This window comes from Struthio camelus, chromosome 6 (assembly GCF_040807025.1).
Source record: "Struthio camelus isolate bStrCam1 chromosome 6, bStrCam1.hap1, whole genome shotgun sequence".
Lineage (NCBI taxonomy): Eukaryota > Metazoa > Chordata > Aves > Struthioniformes > Struthionidae > Struthio > Struthio camelus.
The window spans coordinates 37,856,866-37,877,098 of record NC_090947.1 but is presented as its reverse complement, the minus strand read 5'-3'; the positions used below and the strand labels follow the sequence as shown (position 1 = coordinate 37,877,098).

Sequence of the window (20,233 nt, the reverse complement as noted above, 5' to 3'; positions counted from 1 at the left end):
AAGAAAACAGTAGATTTGTGAGTTTCTAGAAGTTAATTTATCTTCTAACTTTACCCTAGACTTGAATAAATGGTACGTAATCTGTGATCTTGTAGTCTGAGATGTAAAATCTGAAGAAGGGTGTTTCCTTAGGACTGAAATTAAGCAAATAATGTTCTGCGCCTGCATAAAATTGATGAACGGCTAGGATTATATCTTTTTGGAAATACATAAATCCCAGGTTTAGAGCAGTAGCCAAATATTTGTTTAAAACTTGCTGTACAGAAGAGTACTACATATGTGGTTAAGGACATTCCAGTCAATAATTCATGTTCCCATTTGAAGTGAAAGGACAAATGCTGCTAATTTGCCCTTTTTTTTTTTTTTTTGCCTTTCATATGCTGTCTGATACAATACAGTTCAATTTTACTTACATGCTGATCTCATCCTAGGAGTATTCACATGCAGCACTATTACAAATTTTGAATAATGCCGCAGAACTGGGTATAAGCTAAAAATGAATAGTGTTAGTTACTTTCCTCTGCATGTCATCTTTCGTAACTTGGTTGCATGTCACCATCAAATTATTCTGTGATTGGCATTAGAAAACTTTTGTAATACAGACTAAGATTATTTTTAAACCGTAAACATTCTTGATGTCTCAGATCTCAACAGAAATACGAACTTTTAAAGATTTATTTTAATAGCATACTAGCGCAGTCTCCTAATAATGGACATAGGTGCTTTTCAAAGTAGTGACTCACCATTACCCTAAATTTTTTTTGTATATTTGATTTCAGGCAAAGTATCCAGTATTTGTGTCTCTTCTTCTTTGAAATAAGTTATAATTCACAGTTTTATTGATAAAAAGATTTATGAGTGCTTTAAATTTGACTGTAGAATAATGTCCTGTGTATGGTACTGATTGCACTGTGCTGCTTTTCCTCATTCTTCTCACACAGATCAAAAGAGACACTGATTACTACCGATTTAAAAAAATTCATGTCGTGAAGGTTTTCATGATTGCTTCAGGAATCCTTCACTGTAAAACTATTATTTAGTATTACGCTTTCATGCATTTACAAGAAATGTAAGTATTAATGCAATTGTAGGGCCTGATAATATTTTAAAAGAAATAAGGATGTTTTCTTGAGGCATTTGCTTATGTAGATTGCCATGTAAGTTCTTTGGCACGAGGGGTTTTGGTGTGCTTACCTGCTCGTGACGCAGAGGATATCTCATTCCTGTCCTGAGAGAGTAAGTAACTCAGGCTCTGATGCAAAATGCCAAAGAGGAGCGAGAGAGAACTCAGGCTTTTTTGCATCAGCTCTTCCGTATTGTAGATGATTTTAAGAGCTACCACATCCTTCTGGGGACTTTCTTTCTAGCTTAAGGATGTGATTTACACAGCCAATATTAGGGTAGATAAATAAGGAGATGCCTGATCATCTTTTTTTTTTTTTTTAATTCTATTCGGTCAATCTTCTCTCTGAAACAGCGTTCTTACAGAGAAGAAGCCTTGGAAGGGTGTTTCTGGCTCGGCACCGTCTGAAGAAGAGCAGTGGTGTTATTTAAGGTCTAGCACTGAAGAGTAGCTTCTGCCCTGGCAGCCTTCATTTTCCTCGGTTAATGTGGTTGCTAAAAAGAAACGAAATGCTGCCTGTCATAGCAAGAGAGGTTTGAAAAAGAAAACTCAGAACTGCATTTTAGTTAGCTGCCTTGTATTCATCTGGCAATGGGAGAAATAGTTGGGATAATAAACGGACTGAGATTTAAAATTGGATGGAGGCAAATTAGTGAATGTGATGCACAGAAGGGATCTGATAAATCCTAGAGGGATAAGATAAATTCAAAGAAAGGATAGAAGAGTAGGAAGAAGAAGCCTCATGTGAAACTTATGACTACTCCTTTGCCATGTTTAGCATCTATGAAATATTCTTAAAAGTAGACATCAATATCACTGTATTTCTGTCTTTGCCTTATTTAATTCTAAATGAAGCAATGTTTATAGAAGCTTTTAACTGCTAAAATCACCACATTACAGACTTTTCCCACTTTTCAGCTGTGGTTTGTCCCAAACCTATTATTTGACTTGTTTGGGCTTGAACTGCTTGATCTTGAGACATAGGTCTTTTCACAGATCTTTGTTCTTTTTCCACTTCCAGCTGAAAACATAACTAATGGCATTGAACCTGATTCTGAAATTACGTATTCTGCTATTACAGCAATGATGACCTGCGTAGAGTGACTGGAGCTGGTAACAGGGGTCAGGATTTAACCTCTAACAGATATCGTGATCATTTCTTTGTATTACGTATCTCTGTTTACATAAATGTAACCTGCTTTTTTAGCTGAAATCTTCCCATGGATAAAGACTTGGTTTCACTTTTCACCCGAGAGATTGCTGTCACAGGTGTTTATAAAGCATGCAAAGAACCTTCAATGAAAGGTGTTAAAAAGTGGCAGGTAGCAACATTTATTGAGTTGATTTATTTGATTAAATAAGTAATACAATTTTCATAGTTGGGAAAGCATAAAATAATATTACTAATCATAAGATTTACAGCATCTCTGATCCCAAGCTATATTTTCATTGCCATTTTATTTCCATCGTAAAAATTCCACTTTACCAGCTCCAGAACAAAGCAGGGAGGACTCTCTTTTCTCCCTGTGTTTCTCTAGCTACATTAGTTTCATTCATTACTCATGGACCATCCGCACTGTTTAATTTCATGTCTCAAATTTTGTCTAGGATGCTATGGCCCAGTCTGCTAAATTCTCAGAAGGTTAATTTAAATAATAACTACTTTGTCATAGCTGCATTGACATTAGCTCTTGTAATAACCTGACAACTATGCCCTGACATATGAGTTAGAGAGTGAGTGCACATACTTAGATGGAAACAGTTGTACAACTTAGCAGGAAGGGGTAAATTGCACCAACGACATTATAATATATGGGAAGAAAAAGAGGGCAATTAATTGCCCTAGCACCTGACAGCAGGAGATGGAAAGTCTGGCCTCAGAGGCTGACCTCCCGTTCAGACATCGTTAGACATGATGGTGTCTGAATGCAGAAGGGTGAAAATGAAGTTGCATTGCTTTATAGCAATTAGATATACAGAATATTTAAGTATTTCAGGAAGAAAGTATTTGAGGGTTTGAAACTAAACTAAAGATCGTCAGATATTATTAGACAAGTTTGTCAGCATTGAAGTGTGTATTTAAATAAGGGGATCTTTATATGCTGAGCAGCAGCGTAATTCACATCTGACAGGATACCGGCTACCCAGTCCTGCCCGGTGCCTCCTGGCTGTCTAAAGGCAGTCTTGAGACCAAGATCAGCAAATAATGCCTGGAGCTTTGAAATTCCTACAGTTGGCCTGCTTATTTTCTTATTTCACATTTGTTCTTTTGTCTCCGTCAGAGTATGCTTATTTGCGCCGTATTCACTTACTAAGATAATCACTTAAGTGTAAAGCGAGCTGGATATATATTAAGTTTAAACTGGTGCTTAAATTTCATCTAAGAATTATGTTGCCAGGAGAGCCGCCTACCAGTAAGTGGGGTGGTGGGTTTTGCCCCAGTTGCAGCTCTCAAGTGAACATGAACTGCAGCCTACTTGCGTGCTTTGTCAGGTCAAGGGTAGCAAAGGTGTGGGATTACTGTCACGAGGATCCTGTCCCAAGAAAGAGAATACAGTCTTGTTGCAACCTACAAATGATACGAATGCTTCTGTGTATCAGGATTCAAGATAGCAATCTAGTAAGGAACACTCAAAGACTTTTTCAGACTTTCAGAACAAATTAAGGGAATGGTTCTTCCTTCAGAGTGCTGGTATCATTATTTCCAGCCTTGCATTATCTCAGTAATCCGGTCTGTGTCTACTTTCTATTTCTGTCATGCCTCTATTCACCAACAGCATCTGAGAAGACAGAAATACAAAGCTTTGAATCTTTATATTTTATCTCGGCTTAAGTCATCAACATGGAATAATGCATTAAAAACCGTATTTCTTACTCGCCCTATTTAGAGGCCCAAATCTATGCTGAAGAAGCATTACAGAAGAATCATATGAAGTATGCCTGAGAGCCTACTGATTGGATGAATGGTGACCAAATTTAGTGATGAGAGAAGGAAAGGAAATATCCCACTCAGAAACAACCCCATCAAAACTCCCTAAGTTAAGCTGTATCACCTCTAGTTTTGAATGCAACTAAAGAAAAGCAGCAGCAGAAGACCCGAAATAATTAGGCCAGATATCTGCTATCCAGCCAGCTCTGGAAGGAAGCGCTGTGGTAAGCAGATTTTCTGAGACCGCCAAGACTCACTGAACGTCATCTGCAGCAGTGGCTCTCTACGGGCCGTCACTGGCCACAAAGACTGATGCTCGTCAGTACATAAATGATGGACTCGGATATATAGACCTCCAAGAAGCTTTGTGAGATCCCTTGAGTGACATAGCTGAGGAGGCTTTTCTTGTCACTCCAGAGCACTGGTCTATAACATACAGGAGAGTCCTGACATTTTCTTTTCTGACAGGAAACTATAAAAGTCTCATTCTTAAAACAAAACATTTGCTGAAATGCTTTGCTACATCTAAATCTAATTCAGGCTGATAAAGGAACGTCCCAAGTTTTTCCCGTAGACCGTGGCATATTCTGTGAAAGGAGAGCCAGGGCACTATCCCTCACAACATTTCAAGCTAAAGCAAATAAAGGACAGTTGATGTTCAGTGGAAAACAATATTTTGTTATGAGGGAGTTAAATCAACTGACCTGATAGGTTTGTTCCATCTGTAATTTGTGCTTGGGTGATCTCCCTTCTTGTCAGTCTGTTCTCTCTTATTTCAGCACCTAAATTCTTACCAGTTTGTCCCAAAACAAAAAGAAAACATTAAGGGAAGCTTACCAGGCATGTAGTTCTGATGCGCATAATGCTTGTAAGAGAAAATTACTCCTGAAAGCCAGAATTTCTTATGTCCATGTACTATAACTGGCCTTGAGAGATTCTGAATAAAAGCACTAAAAGGGCTTTTCCGTATCTGCACAACCTGACATTTTGTGATACAATTTTGAAGATGCAATTTTCAGATACCAAGTCTAAAAATGAGCTTTTTCATTCACCCTAATGATAATAAATTGCTAGAGAAATACCAGCAATAGTAAATCAAATGAGTAAGTAATCTTAGGAAAGACATAAATGATCGGTGGTGAAATATTTATGAATGATTTTGTTGAGGAAAGCAATACTTTGTAAGTTTTGAAAGAAACATGTAGGCATTGTTCTGAGGAGCGGCAACAGTCTTTCAGCATGGGGCAAGAAAGCAGTGGGGCTGGACTGATGTGACAGGCCTGAGCAACAAAAGTAAGATTTTACTGCCTATTATTTTAGTTTAGACAAAGAAAAACATACAGCTGACACTGAGTGAACCGTAGATTTCTTTTTATTTTATGCACGGATTTTTATTATCAGTGATGATACGCATGATGGCAGGAATCCGATACGGCATTGGAAACCCTGGGCAAGTATGTGGGCAGAGTCATTAAGCAGAACAACGTTGTTTGTGGTTTTTTGCATTGTGTGCATTCAATAGGGAAAAAATCCAAGAAAATAAGCAAGGAATTACCATTGCATATTCCTTTTCAAACTTGCCCTGTGCTTCAAGCTTCTAGTAAGAATTGAAAAGATACACTTTTTTCTATTTCATGCAGTTATATTTTACCTATAATCAAGCTTGACTCAAAGAGAATAAACTGCTGGATGCTATTTCAGCCTGCTCTGTTTGCTAAATGTATTAGCAAGATGTATTAGGAACTTGTCATGTGAATCCCTGCATAAATTGTCAAACCGTACACACAGAGGTTCGTTAGAGACAGCCTTTATTCTAGATTGTGAACTTTGTGAAAAGTCTATGAGTTGTTCGAGGTTTTATGTTTTTGCAGGATCAACTCCAATGCCTTTTTTCTTTTTCTTTTTTTTTTTTTTGGTGTCTATTTGTAGCTGATGCATTTCTGATTTTGATGCAGTTTATAATTTATTTTTGTTATATATCCGACGTATTAAAGCCAAGAGTCATTCTGGTTTTCCTTTTTTAAACAGAAAAATCTTTCTCACTGAAATTCTGGTAGCAAAAATTAGCATGGATTTGTTTTAATGATATCATAGTTTGTGGAATACTAGCCATGTGTTACATTTAAAAGAGCAATTTTGTGTTATGAGGTCAACTTTTAAAACCTCCCCATTTCGAATTACGCAGTGGAATAAAGTAGTAGCCAATGCAGGTCCTCTCTTAAATACAATATGCATAAACAACAGGTGTGCTGGATAATTGTTTTCTCATCATGGTGCATATTTCACACTCCATAACTCCCAAATGAAATACCAAAAGAATGCATAAAATTAAATGATTCAAAGATTTAGAGGGCTTCTCCTCATTGCAGTAGAGAGAAAATCTATTGAAATTCTAAAGCAGTGTAGGAATATAATCATTATGGTGTGGGTCTGTCATTTTTGTCTTATTGCACTAATGGAGCTAAATATGTAGTTCTTTTTGGCTATCTTAAAAAACTTTGAAATTTAAATGAAGGATAGCTACTCAAAAGTGTGTCTATATGAAAAAGATACTAATAGGTGTATGATTAATTTCATCTGTATTGTTACTACATTCAATACATGTAAATCTTCATCTATATTTTACTTGTAACTGCCTTTTTTACTCTTTATTTAAGTGCAGTGGCACAATTTTAGCATCTGAAGCAATATGGAACTGTGTCTCTTTTACTTAAAAATAGGTGTACCAGTAAGTACTCTACTTGTTGTCATTTAGGCTATTCAGATTTTATCAAGTCAGTGTAATTTGCTAGTAATTTTAATTTAAATCTCTTACACATTCCCTTAGATGAATCCATCTAAAGTTATGCTAAGTGGTTTTTAGCACAGAAGATTACTCAGTAAGATCTTCTGTTGCCATCTGTTATGAAAAAAAATCATTTTTTGGCATATACTGGCATATACTCTGTATGTTTTGTATACTGTTACATATGCTGCACCTAGAAGAAAGGGGTGGTAGTTAGAGTGAAATGTTGCTCCTAATGAATCATAAAACACCTAGTGAACCAACCCCATTTTTTAGTACTGAATTTTACTAATGCTCTCCTTTGTTCCCCAAATGACCTATCTTCTTTACTGATGATTTGGATACTGGTAGGATTCAGATCCTCATCCAAAGGCTATTGACACTATTGACTAAATCTCTGTTGACTCCGCTGAGAATGTGAAATACTGTATTGCAAGATAAAATCAGCACGTGGATGCTCAGTGAAACTAAAGAGTCCATTAATGCTTTAACTCTTAAATTACCATCTGGGTTCCTCTCTTGAGAAGGACAAGCTAAATGGAAAAGTTACCTTCATTAATCTTTTACCTGTCAAAAAGTTACCTGTCATTAAATCTTTTCCAATGTGGTATTGACGGACTTGATTCTTACTGTATTTTTAGCATTTTTAGATGGCATTCAGGCTCCTTTCTGCTTCTGGGTGTGAGGAAGCCATGTTTCACTGGTCACTTCCCAGCACCTGGGTGCAGGGAGGAGCAGCGATTTGTCTGTCCCCTGTATGCGTTACAAGGGCATCTTGAGCATTATGAATTAAACTCCAGCTTACGGCATTAAAAGTATGGAAACTGGAGTGTCAATGTAATGGCATCTTGAATTGGTATCGGTGCTTTAACAGTCTCCAAGAGATGCCTACTCTTCAGTTCATTGTTCTGGTATACAGCTTCTGACATGAACCGCTTCCTCTTGTGGTGTTTTGATTTTTGAAAATTTTTACGTTCAGTCCTGTTTTAAAAGAGAAAACCTTCCATCTGCTTTTTTTTTAAAGTTTGCTTTTACTCATGCCCCAATTTTTTCTCTAAATAAGCGTTGTGTGCCTCTTGCTGTATCATAGATACCTATATGTTTAGACGCAGTTACTGTGGGTTATGGCCACTGTAAGTGTGTGAACATGAATCAGGGATTTGCATTGTATTTTCAAGGTTCACTTAAATTTATTCCTTAAAATGGTCCTTAGGAGATACTTGACAATAGTTTGACGTGTGGGCTCTCTCAAGACACAGAGGATTGCCTCAGCACTGTTACCAGTTCATGGGGGAATAACAAATGGAATTAACCTTTAATTTAGGTCTTTACGTCTTTTATGCGCATAGAGCCAGCCTCTCACGTATGGAGGCATTGTGCTGAGCTCCTCTAAAAATCTGGCTGCTTGTTTGGTGCCGATTTGGGAGCTGACCCCTTTTGCAATTCCTATATAATACCTCTTAAGCCCTGCTTTTATGTGTGAGGAAAAACCGATCAATTCGCAAGGGCACAGATTCCTAATCAAATGCTGGCACTGCTTCTTCCAAGCACAGGCAGCTTCCGAAAGGCTCCAGGCGGGAGGTACATAACGTTCACGCTGCTTTGAGCCCCAGGCAGGCGTGCTGCTGGGTGCCCGCCGGAGAGTTGGGAGCTGACTGGTCCAGGGAGCTGGAGGTGGGCCGCCCTCCGCACACCTGCATGAGGCACGATTCGTTGGTAGGAACAAAAATACAGCTCTCCCTGCTTCTTTGAATCCATGCCTTCTCTCTCTAGCAGGGTTGTCCATTCTCGGAGCTGGTCCTGGAGCTTTTTCAGAAATGAAAAGGCCCCACACGGCCAGGTGGAGGGAGCAAAGCTTCTGTGAGGCTGCTTGCGAGGGCTTTCATGTCATCACGTGCCAGGGCTTGGTACTCACCAGACTGGTCCAGGTTCTCAACGGTGCTTAGACATCGCCATGCCTTCCCTTGCGAGCGCTCCTTCCCCAGGAGCGATGACTGACATTTCCCCTCTCCCGCTGCCTGGGACTCCTCCTGGCTCCAGCAATATAAGGGAGGTGCAGGTCAGGCAGAGCCCTGGAGGGCCGCGTTCCTGGGATGCCCAAAACGGTGCTCACCCCTTGTCAGCACCAGCAGAGAGGTGAGGGCAGGGCCCGTCCTGGCCTTCCTGGCCCACGTGGCTGTGCCCATGGCACAAGACCCCGTACGTTTTCTCACTGCTCCTGAATGGTGCAGGGGGACCACAGAGGTCCAAAGCCAGAATTTGAGATGCTTATTCACACCTTCAACTCTGTGGACTTGTACTCTGTCCTGCACATGTGCCCTATAAATTTTGTATGTCCGCATAAATGTTGCAGAAGTTGAACTGCCGTTTGGAAATCCTGTGATCGGATTTAGGACTTTGAAGAACGACATAGGGCAACACACACACACAAAGGAAGATGTATATTCACTGTGAAGCTGCAGAAATTTCATTTCTGAAAGGAAGTGAAAGTCTGGGAAATCTATGGAGCAATTTCTGACCTAGCAGAAATTCTTTTAATTTCAGTCCGGGAAGCAGAGCCAATAATTTGTATGAGATGGGAATCTGCCCACTTCTTCTTTCTAAACCATCCCTCAAATGAGTGCTTTGAAGAAAAAGGATGGAATAAAGTACCTTGTGTCCAGGCGTTCAACAAAACTATACAAAGGTTCTCCTTACGGAAATTATTCTGTCAGAGCCAAAACCAATACATTAGTGTTGGAGAGCAAATATGTATCTTAAAAGCCTTTAAACTAGCAATAGGAGTATTTTTTTGAAATCCTCCTCCTACTTTTCCACTCTCTTTAGACCATCTGACATTTCAACAATATTAAAAAATAGTGTGGAGGGATGGAGAAACCTTTCAAATGCATAACATTGAGGCAAGGAAAATATGGCTTGTTCAACATTAACCTTGACAAATTCGTGCTCTTGTCATTTAAATGAATGAACCTTTCCAGTGTCTAGCTTGCTGGACCTTGAGAAACAGCAATGAGGAGGGATTGTAAAAATGGTGCTCATCTCCCTTGAATTATTTTTCTGAGTAAATGAATGATTTGAGTGAAAAGCAAATGAGGATGAATCTTGCTCACTTGAATCACCGGTTCACAGCCAATGAACTTCCATGCAAAACAGCACTTACCCTCTTCTGTTGCCATGTATTGATCTAAAATACATTCCCTAAGCCTTGTCTCTTCTTTTCCTCCTACAGGCAAAAGGTTAGAGTTAGATAATAGTATTAATTTTCCAGACATCTGCACATGTTTTAATAGCCTTCAGAAGGTTTGAAATGGTTTCTGTTGACCACCACAGGGCTAAAATACCATTAAGACCTAGCCCGTTGCAATACATAACAATCATAGCCTTGTAGTTCAATCTGGCAATAAAAAAGCTAATTTATTTTATCGGAGATTTAAATTAATGTGATGAACTCCTCTCTCAACAGGAGCTGTAACACCGCTGTTGCAGAAGTACCGTGGCCATATATATTTTGAAAACCAGATATAAGACTGCAACAAGCCTTGTGTATATGTTAGTTCTGTGTGCTTTGTGCATGTGTGTTTGTGCTTGTAGTACTTATCATTCCTGAGACCATGCTATTTTTTTTTTAATCATCTCTTTGTTCTTAGACTCATCAGGAAAAATTATGATTTATAGACCCAGGGCAGTCTCCAGTGCTAAGATATTTTTGTACCACCCTGAGAACTGGAATTTTCGTGTGGGCCAAAGTTACTACTGTTAAGTAAATTAAGTTTAAAATAGCTTTTAAAATAGACATATGCAGCTAATAAGGATACTTCTGAAAATCTGTGAAAGCAATATCTAGAGCTCAGACAGTTTTCACTTCCAGCTATATGCTAAAGGAAAGCTTCAGCTTATCCCATTATAAAGTGATAAAGCAGCATTTGATAGCAGCAGCTTCTGTGATAAAATGATCATGGCAGCGCTGAGAAAGAATCTAATAAGGGAATTGATCTGTAGATTCCAATTCTGTAAGAGCCGACATCGATCAACATAAATGTCAATAACAAGATCGTATTGAGGTCTGCCTAATTCCTTTAGATGATTTTGAGGCAAAGTCAGAAAGTGAATGTGAAAATGAATTTTAAACTGCAGGAATCAAAGAGACAAAGACCGAATTTACGTTGTGCTACCAGGAATATCACTGGCTGTCGTGGTATCAGCACTTCAGCAGTGTGCTGAAAGTAGTGGGTAGCATTTAATCGGATAAGGATTGATAAGGCAATGCATGTTGTGTAAATGGGACTTAAACAATAGTGGAGTACTTTTCATCTGTGTTTCTGTGTTAAAGCATTTCTTGGGTACAGTCAAATAATAAGAGACAGCTTACCTTTTTAGTGTTAAAGCATAGACACTGTGTGCAAGGCACGTCATAAAAGATTAATGGCATAGTTCTTCCTTGTCAAAAAAGTTTCAAGTATAAAATTGTTTTCTAGACTGATTCTGGCCATCCTAGAACATTAAAGCAAGCTGGTTTTGTGTGTGAGTAAGGTAACAAGATAAGGTGTCAGAGTGTGCAAAACTCTCTGATGGTCACGTAGTTCACAGTTCCTACGTGATGCTGGCGCTCGTTCCTCAAAGTGGAATTAACGTATTAATTAATATTAGATTAATAGAAAGGTATTTATGAAAAGCATTTATTGCTTTTTGTACTAAATGAAGGAGAAAAAAAATACAAAGAGTTACTTAGTAAGAGGGTTGACTGTTCAACAATACTTTTTCCACAAAACTGCTGTTGTACTATACTCAAGGAGTCTTTTTATGAACAAGCTCATTGAAAACATTTATTTCATTAATTATTTACATTCTGACTAGCTGCTTACCAGGTCATTGGTGTAAACTGTTGACTTTACGGTAATTACAAACCACAGGGAACTTTATACGTGTACTTTCCTAAGAAAACAAATTAGCTCATTTCATTGTTACTGCAGCATTTACAGGCTCCTACCATACTTCTCTTAAAATGAGAACTAAAACTTGGGAGTCTCAGAGCTTGAAAACACTGATAGAGTTATAAAATGAAAACTGGGATCAGAGAGGATTACTTTGCGGTTTTCAATGCAACTTTTGTTTAAAGCAGTTTATAAAAATTAATAAAACCGGGGCATTTGCAAGAGGAGTGATTTTAGGCTTACAGTAATGTTGTCAACTCTCTGAAGAATACAGAGAGATTATGTTATTTATGTTTATGCTTCGAATGGCTGACTAATACCTCCCAGTTTATACCCTAGGACATCAGTTTTCAGCCTTCTCAATTACTCTGGAATCGAAGTCACTGTTACTGCCTATCTCTGAATGGCTTGGTTATTGCGGAGGGTAGCCAGCCTGTAGCATCTGAAGCAGAGGCGAGCGAAACCTTTGTTTTATTCTTTGTGCTGGATTTGTCATGCTAACAGGATTTTCTGATGTAGCTCTAGCACCCTAATCTTCCATGCAAATGTTTGTAATATCATACCCTTGCACTTTGTCTTGGATGTTGTCTGTTAAGTCTCAGTAAACTTGCCTGGAGGATTTGCGAGCAAAACCGACAAACCACTGTTAATACTGTGTTTGAATGTAAAAATCTAGCATCTTCTGTATCAGCAGACTTCTAGTTTTTTGGCAGCTTCCCCTTAACAGGAGGGAAAAACATCAAAAACGAATGGAAAAAAAATTAAATTAGAACTTGCGTGGAAGTGTTTTTATTAGATTAATAGAAAATCAAATCCACTTGACTTGACAAAATTTCTGGAATAGCTGGAAGCTGCCTTTTTTATGCGAAGAAATGGTTTAGCTTACTGAAATGTATTTTACGGTTAATCCTGTAATACTCATTTTACGTATAACTTTCTGCTGTTAACACTGAGCAATGCTGTAAGCGTGTGGTTCTGTTCGCTGTTTCCCACAGCTGTTGGTAAGACCAATAAATAACAGTCTCCAACTGCTTGTGGGGGTTATTCTGGGGTTTGCTTACGGTGGATTAACCCACCCCACCTTGGGGAAGGGAGGAGTAATTTAAACAGTCCGAGGCTGTTAGTTTCCTACTTCAATTTTAGCCCTAATTCTGCACTTAAACACAGCCCAGCGGTAGGAGAGAGGAACTGCTCGACGTGTTGACTGCATGGCGCACGTTCTCCCCGACGTCTCCTGGGCCTCACTCCCCTCACCCGTACGCAGAGGTTTATTCCCTTTCTCCAGGGGATGCTCTGCAGCCGCGGACCGGGGCCGCGGGGAGCTGCGGCGACCCTCTGGTTGCTCCCGTGCTCCACTAATACCTTGCCCGTTCCTTTTCCCTGGCTGCTCGTTGATGCAAAATGTTGGTGCTTAAGGAAGTTCGCGGGTACAGATTGATTGGTCCCTTTTGCTGTATGTACAAGGGAAAATAGGAGTCTGATTATTTGCTGCAAAATATCCTCATGTAGCCAAAGCTGTTTGCTTTACCTGGAAAACGTGTAACAAGTTTGTAAGGAAAAGACGTAAATCCAAAAGGGTGGAAGGTGGAGCTGTTCCCTTGCTCGCAGCGAACGCGACTGCGTACTCAGAGTGCGACCCGTATGCTAACAGCAAGACAAATCAGTATCTGATCCTAGCATTTCTTCCCTTCAAAACGCTGCACTATTTTTTTCCTTTTCTACGAGTAACAGTTGTTCTGTTATTTCTTCATCATCTAACGCTTGTTCTCTTTTTAACACACTAGTGAGAATCCAGAGGAACATACGCCTGTATGGACATTTCTGTGTAGCCTATAGCATAAGGCCACATTTTATTTCCGGAACCGGTGCAAAAAGTCACATTATTTAACTGTCTGCTTTTGGGCAGAAATACATGAAGAACAAGAGTGCTTCATTACTGTGCATAGGGGACCTCACCTCCGTTAAAGGCACCCCCAAAAAGGGGTAGCAGAAGTTTGAGGTGACTTTACATTGTTAGAATAAATAATGGTTGCAAAGTGGATTATTAGGGAATTAGGAGGAAAAGAACATGGTATTTCCACCATGAAATGTCCTCGAAATTGCCCCAAAGGGTATAGGTATAAAAGTGAATTTGAGGTGGCAGATGCCACGCACAATAACCCTACTGGGAAACTGTCTTTCTTCACATTCAATGAACTGCTGGAAAGATGAACGCAAATTCCTAACTAAGCTAGTTAACGGGTGGAAGGTGCTCAGTATGTGACTTGCTATTGCTACTATAAACTGTGAAAATGGAAAAAATAATTTTTTTTGTTTTTACTGCAAAGTTAAAGAGTATATTGTGATGGCTATGAAGTTCTCTTTATCTGAAGTGAAGAGTAGGAGAGCGGGGCATTATTCTGAAAGTCTGTTGAATATGTAATTTCCAAGAGCTGAAATAAGTAGTATTATGTTTTCATTACATTGATTATATATAATAAAACACCAGGCATTGCTCTATATGCACAGTATACAATGTCAAGTGCATTTCCTGTATTTCACTATACTTTTGTTTCATATTTATCTACTTTTTATTGATAACCACTTGTTTTACTCTCTTTGGAAAGGAGATTTACCATATGCCGAATGCGTATGTATTACAAACTCTAGTATGTCTAAATGTGAAATCTATTTTTGTGTACTGAGGTTGAACTGCATTTTATTATTATTTTTAGGTTTTCCTTATACTTAACTTTCCCTTTAATTTCAGAGGATTTAGTGTATGAAAAGTTTACACTTAATACTTTGATTATCGAGCAATCTGAATTACGCTAATATCTGATAGAACAGGTGAAAGATGTTCTCTCTTCTCCATCTGAACATCCCTCTGCAATGTATCTAAGGGCTAGAAAAAAAGCAGGATTCAGTTTTGTGGCAGGTGATATTCCTGCATGAACTAAAATTAGGTAAACTGCATTCCTAATCATAATTTTTCTTTTTTGGTTCTGCTGTCTTCTCTGGTATAAAGGGAATGTGGCAGAGTGTTTTTTCTGTACGACCCTTGAAACTAAAGCTCATCCTACATGTCATTAATCCATAGCTGCGCTCTGCGTCCGATAGATATAAGTTAAAGGTGAACAAGGGAATGAGGAATAGTGAGACAGGTGAGACCGTAAACCAAATCACCTAGAAACAGCGCTCTCCTTTACGAGCCTCTTTCACACCTATAAAGAGACCACCGTATCAGCACTCTTCTTGGGCTGTGCATTTTTTCACATGTTTTTGGTAGAGTTGCTGACTTTAGGACGGCGGGGACATAATGGGAACGGTGATGTTGCTGCCTGTGCCTTTGAGAGGAATCTGCTTTGGGCAGAAAATTATTAAAATTGTGGGGTGTGAAGACTGCAAACGGTTACAACTGCAGCGCAGAGCACCGAGGAGGAAAAAGTCCTCTCTGAAAACATCCCCACAATTTCTTTCCCGTGAATGATAGGCTTTGGCTCATGTGAAAAAAGCAAAGCCAATTGATTTAAGAGCAATTAACTCATCCAATATTGGAGAGTCACGTACAGTTTGGCATAATTCATTGAAAACTGTTCTGGCAATGCTGCAGGCCATTAGACATTTCAAAAAAAGAGATGGGAACTGACAGATATTCTGTTGGGATACAGTCGAGATGCACACTGGTTCGGGGAGTCTCCCTCTAATCCTGCCTCATGCCAAGAGGTAGTAGCCTTCTTTTGTCCTCCTAGAAAACCTCAGTGAAGAGATTGCTGGGGGGGAAGAGGGGGCAGATGCCTTGCTAGTTGATGCATTGGCCATCCGCCTGCCAGATAATTATATTTCCTATTGCACCTGGTATAATAGATTTGCACCTAAATTATCAATTACTTTGTTTTTATTTTTTACGGGGCTTACAGGAGTTAATCCTGACTTTGAGGCATGTTGCTGCATCTCTGCTAAAAACAAAGCAAGAGAGAGCCCAGGTTCATAGAGGCTGGAAAATTGCCTTTGCTGCGGCGCTTGCGCAGATCCCGGAGGAGCTGGGCTCCCGGTGGTCCCGGCTGGCAGCAGAGAGGCCCCCGCCTCTGCCCCAGCGTGCCTTCCTCCTGGCTCCCGCTGTCCACGGGCCACCAACTACTTCAGTGCAGTAGAAAAGGAGCACATAATGTGGATGTGTGGCTGTAACTTTTTAGTTTCGTATTTAAGTATTCATATAAACTGATCTTTTTTCTGAAAGCCATTCTGCATTGTGGTCTGCCTTTTGTTGCCTTGGAACATAGCGTTCAGCAGTGATTTTAGTACTGTATTATTTGTGAGGCAGCAGTAACTCCTTGCTCTAGACCGCGTCATCTGGAAATAACCACGATGTGTAAAGCGCGCCGTACGTTTTGCTTATCTGAGAAGAAATCAAGATACGTCGGTAGCACAATCTGTTCCTTCATTGTAAATGCATCATTAATGAAATTTTTAAGAAGTAGTACTTTTCCCCCCCATTTTTGAACTAGCGAACGGAAAAGGACGAAAAAGAGAAACAATTTTTGTATCATTTTTCTTCTGTAATTGCATGACTTGCTTCTGTGCTGTGTGACTATATTTAATTAATGATCTAGCTCAGACTTGGTTACGCGGTTTGTTAATGCAAGGCATTGTGCTGGCTGTCTGTCCCAGTTTATTTGCGTGTGTGGGGAGGAATATTTGCAGTGTGATGCTACTTTGTTTGATGCAGAAATACAATGACATTGTACATCTTGGGAAGACATTTTCCTTCTTTGTTAATTATTTTAGCCTGCCGATTCACTTTTGTTACTGCAGTTCTGTAGAGCCATAGAGTCTAATGCTAGCCCAGATCGTTGGAGTGCAGCATGACCTGAGGGTAGCACAGCCTTCCCCTTCCCTACACCAAGCTGTCGTGGCAGGAGCCCATAACTCCAAGGTTTTTGCAGTGTGCGGTGCTGGGGTATGTTTTATCATTGGTGAATTTTCTTGGAGAACTGTTGCTATTTTGTGCTGATTCTGAAGTGTTAGATCTAAGTGGGCTGGTCTCTGGTCTTAGGCCTGATCTGGACAATGAGAGCCAGCACGCTGAGCTCCGTTGGATGGCATCATCAGGATATTTGTTTTTTTTTTTTCCTTACTGAGATATATGCGTGTTGCTGGTTAAGTAATGAAATATTTAAAATGCTTTGCTTGGAAAAACGTGAAGCAAGTTTTACAAATGCAAAACTCCTATAGCAATATTTCTAGAATAGTTTTTTCGAGAAAATAAATGTTCAAGTATTCATCCACCTCAGATGTCCCCAATCACCAGCTCTAATGCATGGATCCAGCTATAGGAATTTGCACTAGAACATCTGTGAAAGCCGAAATCAGGTGATTGGCTTCACTGGGGAAAGGAATTCCTCTGCAAAGGGCAAGTACAACAGCTGTTCGTAACATCGGTGACTCCTGTTTCTGAAAAAAGTGGAATTTTCTGGTAGTCCCAACTGTGCAGTTGGGATTCTTGTCAAGAATTAACTCAGTGTACTAAGTTAGTAAACCTGTGAGTTTGGGAAGGCCTTTTACCCAGAGCAAATCTTGAGTAAACACCTGACAGCAACTCTAATATTAATATCTTAAAGGGTGCACGCTGAATAGCTAGGAGACAGACATCACTGATGTTAAAAAACACACACCCTGGATGCAGTTAATATTTCTAACGAAAAGTGCATTGGATGCTGAGTGCTTGTAGCGTTTTAATCTATACAACAATGTCCTGGACAGAATGTGATTATACAGAACATTGATCGTTGAAACTCTTTCCCGTAAGCTGCCTGCAACAGGCTAGTACATGCTAAAGAATCCCTGTATAAAACCTAGATGAATATGCAACTCTTGAGAAATGACTCCCAAATTAAAAATCAGTGGTTATAAAAAAATTACTAAATTGTCTGGAGCAGACGTCCCTTTTGCTTTTTCGGTGCCCTTTTTCATTGATTTTAGTGGGCTATGAGTCAGATCCATAACATCTGTAACATGATGTGTTGGTCCCAAGACTGACAAGACAGCAGATTTTTTTTTTTTTGAAGTCATCAGCCAAGGTGTTTACATAAATCATGGATCTTATTGAAACTGCAATTAAAACAACTGAGGCTTAATGCACATTGAAAGCCTTGGTAATTAGTATACAGGTGAATGTGAGGGAAATGGCACCGGTTTAGCTGTCCTCCCAAGGAAAAGGGAAATAAAGAACTGTGTATGTAATCAAACAACGTTTGAATATTAATGCACAAAATCCTCTGAGTCCCTCGTTCCCTGATGCAATTATTTTCTATTCACATTAATTGTTCCTAACAGATGACATTAATGACTTTGAGTTAAAATGTGTGCAAGGGAGGCCGTCACTAGATCAATTCTGTTTAAAAATAGGGTCACTTTTACAATCGTTCACTCAAGATGTAACAGCGCCTAAAAAAGACAACATTAATATGTTGATTGATTTATAAATGTGAATTTTGTAGTTCATTTTTTTACTTTTTTTCCAGAAACCTGTCAGACGCTAGAGATAATGGTGGGATTCATGTTCATTTGTCATTGTTGCGTGTAGAATAGTGATAAGTTGCAAAACAATGACTGGGAGAAAAAGCAGTTTGTTTTAGCTGTTTTAGCATCTGTTCTTCATAGCGGAAGTCCTGGACAAAGTAAGCATCAACAGCAGCCTTTCAAATTAGAACAGATCTTCCTTTACCCCAGAGTATTCATTTCCCTTGAAATTTAACCACAGAGCTTGGAATTTTAGAAATGCTGATCTGTTGCATATTTGACAAACGTTTATGCTTTGGTCGTTCCCTTCTACCCCCCCAGAAACTCCATTCACGCATCTTAGATCTCTCATCTGGGGATTTGCTTTCAGAAGTAGAAAGAAGCAGAAGCTTGGTGCAATCACGAACTGCTGATGCTCAGATTCATGTGAGTTTTTGTGCTGTCCTCGTATCCCGCATCGGGAACCTTCCCTTTTGCCGCTGAAGTATGATGTCATGGGTGAGCCGTAAAGCCGATCTGTGAATCGAAACACTGTTGAGGCAGATAACAATACTTCTTCTTCCTTCTGTTCTCTGAAATTCGATATTGTGTCCTCAGTTGATATAGTAAGCAGATAGTGTCACTCTGTGCAAAAAAGCATAAATCTTAGCAATGTCCCCAAGATACCTCTTTGGGTATTGATTACATTTCAGAATCTCTGAGAAATGGTCAAGGAGCTTTTTATTAAAGCCCATGTACCGTATTATTCATCCCACTTTTATGATATATAATGTATGAACTTTTAAAAATTCATGGACTCCGCATTTTTTTTCAGATGGCGTTAGCTTTGTGCTTATTTGGCAGAACTTTAGCCAGTGTGGCTTTCATGTTTCATTGTCAAAGAGAAAAGTAGCTTAAAAAACAAAAGTCACATAAAGATAGAGGGAAATAAAGAGAACAAGAACAGAACATTGAACCTGTCTGTGCCTTTGATCTTGAAGTACAGTAGTGTCAACAGAAATATAATCTGCTTTGTAATACGTATTTTAATGGAAAGGCATTGTTTCAAAGGTTCGCAGAGATGCTAACGACCCTTTCCACAATATGTAATTTAGCTTCAGGTTAGGTTTTTCTGAGCAGATAGTTTTGTCTCTATAATTGTTTGATTCTTTCAATTTTCTGTCATTTTAGTAACAATTATGTGTTTAAATTGCAATATTGCAGTCAAGCTTTTGTACGCTGATTTCATTAAAGGTAATGATTTAAAACTCATGATTACAAAAAATTCAAATTTCATAATGTCAGTTAATTAACCCACATGCAAGTTAAATAGATTTAATTGATGCCTCATAAACATACTATTTAAAGTTCTTTCTCAGAGAATAAAGGCAAATTGCAGGAGAAAATTCCAGTCCCTAGTGATCTTAATGCAATCTAGAAATTGGGTAGATATCCTACTTCAGAGACTCTAATTACATGGGTTTGTTTTTTTTTTAACAGGTTTTCTCATCTGCTTAAACAATAAAAACGATTAGTGTAATATACTGCTCTTTTGCTTTCCCTAGCAATATCTGTCTGTTTTTCCCACTGCTGATACTGTAGGACCAAATGCCTTTCTTCTTTCTTTTTGGTGCAAAGGAAGGAAAGTGTGGGGATGGTGAGACCCCCCGGCCTGGCTGAAGGTGATAGGAAGAGAAGGCAGTGCTTTGCAGCACGCTGTGATCTCCTTTTTTCTCTTACAGGAGATTGTTATAGGAAAGGATTTTACAGGCATCCTTCCCTTAGCACTGTGATGCCTGGGACGTAGCCTAGTGTAAGGGGTAGAAATTCAAGGTGACATGTTTTTGCAGTGCCAGTGCAGTGAAACAGCCAGCACGAGCATGCGCTGCCGCTGGCCTCTCGGCAGCCAGCCTCGCAGGGACGGAGGCAGGCTTAGCTGGGGCAGCTGATGAAGGAAGGCCTCCCATGGGAGCCAGGATGCCAGC

The 20,233-nt window shown here is 39.3% G+C and overlaps 1 protein-coding gene across 7 annotated transcripts in view; it reads left to right on the top strand.

Moving 5' to 3' along the window:
• NCKAP5 (NCK associated protein 5) overlaps positions 1-20,233 on the top strand; it is a 416,795-nt gene that overhangs the window by 329,882 nt on the left and 66,680 nt on the right. For all 7 annotated transcript variants that reach the window (XM_068949189.1, XM_068949188.1, XM_068949192.1 and 4 more), the window contains one exon: positions 18,591-18,695. In XM_068949189.1, the coding sequence (XP_068805290.1) occupies positions 18,591-18,695 (105 nt within the window). The remainder of the gene's footprint in view (positions 1-18,590; positions 18,696-20,233) is intronic.